General features: G+C 37.1%; 1 protein-coding gene across 2 annotated transcripts in view; it reads right to left on the minus strand.

Annotated features, from left to right (window-relative positions):
- Positions 1-1997: 1997 nt before the first annotated feature.
- The window catches only part of Gcn5 (Gcn5 acetyltransferase), a 10956-nt gene continuing 7953 nt past the window's right edge, over positions 1998-5000 (minus strand). For both annotated transcript variants that reach the window (XM_027366044.2, XM_027366043.2), the window contains exons 12-16: positions 4840-5000; positions 4408-4568; positions 3965-4192; positions 3612-3702; positions 1998-3365 (exon numbers count right to left, since the gene is read on the minus strand). The exon at positions 4840-5000 is cut by the window's right edge and continues 60 nt beyond it. In XM_027366044.2, coding sequence (XP_027221845.1) covers positions 3163-3365; positions 3612-3702; positions 3965-4192; positions 4408-4568; positions 4840-5000 — 844 coding nt within the window. In that variant the 3' untranslated portion in view covers positions 1998-3162. The remainder of the gene's footprint in view (positions 3366-3611; positions 3703-3964; positions 4193-4407; positions 4569-4839) is intronic.

The following is a 5000-nucleotide window of genomic DNA, read 5'->3' on the forward strand; positions in this document are numbered from 1 at the left end:
TCAAAGGAAGATATGTGGAGGATGGATGTTGGCAGTCACTTTGAGAGTAGAGAGAATGGGATCAAAGAGATTGGGAGATGGATGAGGTGTTGGCATCTTATCTTGGGCCATGATTAGATTGTTTTGAATGTCCTCAAGAGTTTCTGAAGTGGACTTGGTTGGCGAGGTCTGAGAAGCGAAAGTTTTCTTATGAGGGGGAGAAGAGGGGACAGACGTTTAAGGGGCGGAGGAAGATGCTTATGTAGGAGTATGAATGAGTGAAAATCTTCAAAACACAAGAGATGTATTTAACCGGTTTCAATTATATCTGTATATTTCTGACGGATATAATCGAAACCAGTCAAATACATCTTTTGCTTGGCGAAGATATTGATTCTTGATTATACCTTTTCTACATTTGTCAACATGAATACGGTCACTGATGTAGGAAAGGATACGGTATGAGATGGGGTGGAACGTTTAGTTGGTCTTAGCGACGAGTCGAGAGAGGAGGAAGCAGATGAGGGTGTCTAGATTTACGATGGTAAAAGAGGTTGACTGGGAGACGGAGAGGGAAGGGGTAGAAGTGGGATGAGGAAGAAATACGGGGGGGATACAATAAACATCTTGGGAGGAATGGGGAGAAGCGAAGGGAAGGGCAGCCCTGGAGTGGGGATTAACAGTCAAACTTCGTAGATGTGGTTCCTGTCTGGCATCGCGTGAAGTGAGGCCAAGTTTGAATATGAAAATTGCCACTTCAAACTTAAACTTGTAGGTAGGACAGCCCCTATAATACACATTATGGGAGCTGCCACAAATGGCACACGTGCGTAATTGTACAGAGCAGTTTGATCAAACATAACCAAGTTAAGCATATAAAGATCATCGAGCTGTGGAGCGACGGTGTTATAGCACGGTGGCCTAGACGCCAACAATTGTGATATTAACGGGGTAGGGGGGTGAAGTTGATCTGGTTGGACAGGGAGGGACCTCCATTACTATACACATTAAGAGGAAAGTCATGTCTACGGAAACTAATTTTGGCGAGCTCTAAGGGTATTGGTTCTAATACTGCATTATAGTCCAAGAGGCAGACAAGTAAGCCTTCTAATCTTACCAATCTATAAACCGGGCAGTCTAGTCCGGTACAAGTATTGAGGGAAGGATGAGGCTGGACAGGAATGAGTCTGCCAGTGAAGTCATTCAGAATAGATAATGCTTTAGTTTGGGCTTTGGATGTAACTACAAGGCGGGAATTATCGGGGCAGTGCAGAAGTAACCTTTGCCTACTTGTTGTTGAAGGCATTGCTGGAACTAGAGAGTATTGGCAGAGTAAGGGGCTGAAGAGGGTTGATACCATTTGGCTAGGTTGAAGAGTATTCAAAAGGTTTTTAAAAGTAGGGGTAACAGAATGAAAGGGACGTGTGGAAGAGGGAGTAGTGTAAGATGCAGATCACACTAGTCTTCTCTGTTCTGGGATCCCTAGACAGCCATGCGAAGTCCCTAGGTAGTGAGGAGGGAGTAGTTGTGTTCAGTCATGGTCAAAGAAAGGCCTAGGATCAGGGAACAGGGGGAATTAAAATTAATGGGGCTAGTAGATAAAGGGGCAACCTAACTACCCTAGTAAAGGTGAAAAATCTTCATTACTATCCATGGTAAGCCTGGACTATGTTGGGGAGAGAAGAGGTCCACCTATTAGAGTCCCTTTGAAGGAGTAAGGACTAAACACTTAAACAGAAATACTGTCCCCATGGCTCCCTCAGACCGTTCATGACTGACACAAAACCAACCAGTCATCCTTCCAGCACGGCTCTCACATCTTAGGAAGTGGACAGAAGGGGATGAATAGAAGGAAAAGGGAAGGGGGGAGAACTAAAGACCATGCAAAATTAAATGAGGTAGGGGAGGAGCCGAAGGTAGCAACAAGCCATGAATCCAGGGGTATAATAACCTTAAAATATAAATTTCATCATCCCCTTCACTTCGAAAACATTATCAAGCAGGGGAAGTAAAATTAATTTTTTTTTATACATTTTTATTGTTTACTGTAGGAGTCTACTAGTACTGTTTTGTACTAGGATACTGACAATAGATAATTTACTGGTACTAGTACTATGTAGACACACTGATACATATTTACACAAAAATCCATACACTCTGATAAGACATCAAGAAAAGTTTGTTACAATAAAAAAATTATAACAATAAAAAAATAAAATGACTGGAGCTTTGTGCCTTTTTTGTGTATTTACAGTTCGAACTTTTTCTTCTCCTTTCCTAACAGTGAGATTGACTTTAATAAGGATAAAAATAGTAATATTCATAACAATAATCATCATAATAACAATATTATCAATAATAGTAATAGCCACTAATAATGAATAATAATAACAATAGTAATAAAAGTAATAATAATAATAATAATGATGATGATAATAATAACACTAATAATAAACAATAACACTAATAACCATAAAAAAGACTTGTCCTGTTATTACCAAACTATTTACAATCTTCCTATTCAAGATTGCACAGAAAGAGTAAGAATAAAGTGAAATTATCTTGATGTTCCATCCACATAAAATGCCTGTTATCCTTGCAATAAAACTCTTACAAAGATTCACTCGCAACTATCCGTGTATAATTAATTTTGCTTTTTTTTTATTTTTTATGATAGCCGGCAAATTTTACGAGGAAGACTTCACTGCATCTATTTGAACACTTCTATATTTTCTTTTTCCTTTTTTTCTTTTAATGAAACAGCTTGAATAAATAATCTACTGTCTGAATATATATATATGTATTTCCCATAGTTGCGTCATTTCACTTGTAAATATATTGAACTAGCATTGTCTACAAGATTTTAATAGTATTTATAAAAAATAATAATAATAATAATACCGAAAAAAAGATATATAAACTAATAAAAATACAAATAATAACAATAATATTAATAAAGATGCTAATAATAATAATAATAATAATAATAATAATAATAATAATAATAATAACAGAAATAGTAATAATAATAATGATAATAATAAAAATAATAATAACTATAATAATGTGTTTTACAAATAAAATAAAAATCTTAACTAGATCCTTCTAAAAAGGATAAATTATGTTAGAATAATCCATACTGACCTCCCTCCCCCCCTTAAAACACAATATATATAATGGGCATTACAATTTATTTCCTTCTAGAAGACTCGTCTCCTTCATTTTTGACAAATAGTATTTTTCCAGGTTGTTTGCACATTTGTAGTACTCGGTCTCTGGGTGATTGTAGAATCTGCAATTCTTGAAGATGCGTAGCATGTCGGCATTAAAGAGCCGGGCTTTCACGTAATAGCGGGCCTTCAGACGCTCTGTCATGGTCTTCAAGTCTGCCATGGGGGAAGTACAGAGAGTTGTTATTAGTGTGTATAGATACAACCCTTTTTCTTGGGGGAGACTGTGTTAAAACAAGGGATCTCAGAAATAAATAAATAAGAATAACAGTAATGGTACCAGCAGCAGCAGGAACATTATCAACAACAATAACAATAAGAACAAAAAAATTACTAACGCCAATAACAATAAGAATAACAACAACTGTAACAATAACGACAAAGGCAACAATCGTAACTAACCCATTGGGTATTTGATGTGGTCATAATAATCTGGTACTTCATTGGGATCAACTGGTACTTGAAAGGGCCAGGCAGCTGCATGACTTTTAACCTGTAAAAAAATAAAAACAGGGATAAAAGAAATACAGGAGAGATACCATGATACGGAAAGATTTACTCATAAAAAAAGTAAAATAAAATAAATAAATAAATATTCTTTAGAACTAATGGTACAGATCCTAATGGTTAAACTATTAATAATGAATACTCTTGAACATACAAGTACCTTTAAAGAGAAAAACAAAGAAAAGGCAAAGGAAATATAATGATAGAAAGAAAGAAAATTTATGGCTTTACATTCATCGGGTACTAACATTGTTGAGGAGTGTCTTCAACATCCCGTACAAATAGTCTGGATCCTGGTGTTCGCGGTCAGGGGAGCGCGCTGAGCGGGTTGAGGGAACAGGAGGTTTCCAACCAGCTTCTCGGATACCTGGGATACTCTCAATGGGCAACTCTCGGACCCCTTCTCGGAAGCAAGTTAACCCTGGGTGTACTTTGCGGATTTCGCTCTGCTTCCTCTCAATCAGTTTCTTAATTATCTGAAGAATTGAAGTAGAGAAATGAATGCTTGATCCTACAGTTTGTTAACTTTATCTACAACTAAATTACTGAACTCGCAAAACTTGTATTACATATGGGTGTATGAAAGGTACCTCTTATACCAAATACCATAAAGCAATGAAAATGGCTGCATGAGAAATACCTTCATACACCAAATACCATAAAGCAATGAAAATGGTTTGATGATAAGTACCTCCTTTTGCCTCCGGATGACTGCTGTGAATTCCGTGTACACAATGCTAGGATTGAGCTCACATCCCATGAGTGTTGCCCCTTCATAGTCCTTGATGTACCCTTGGTAAACAGATCTTGGCACTTGAATGTCTTTGCTGAAACCTTGCTTCTTGAAATACCCTGAAAACACACTTAGTTTAATTATATATTCACTTGCTAATTACTAACCAGCAACTTGTGTTTACACTATCAACATCAGCATTTCCTGTTGCTTGATCCACCACTGAGGAAATGATATACTGTGTATTTCAAAGATAGACACAAACATTTCAATTACTATCATTTTTCTACAATCATCAGTAAGTGCATGCACCTCCATGTTCCCACCCATCCACCTATAGTGCACTTCACCAACAAGTTGATACATCAGCTCAACAGCTAGCATACTTACCGATTGCAAATTCATCAGCAAAGGTTAGGAAATGCTGTATGTTATTCTTAACATGATAGTCTTTAAGGTGGTTCATCATGTGTGTGCCATAGCCCTTAACCTGCTCATTGGAGGTTACAGCGCAGAATACGATCTCTGAGAATCCCTGAGTGGGGAACATC

The sequence above is a fragment of the Penaeus vannamei genome, unplaced genomic scaffold (assembly GCF_042767895.1).
Source record: "Penaeus vannamei isolate JL-2024 unplaced genomic scaffold, ASM4276789v1 unanchor411, whole genome shotgun sequence".
Lineage (NCBI taxonomy): Eukaryota > Metazoa > Arthropoda > Malacostraca > Decapoda > Penaeidae > Penaeus > Penaeus vannamei.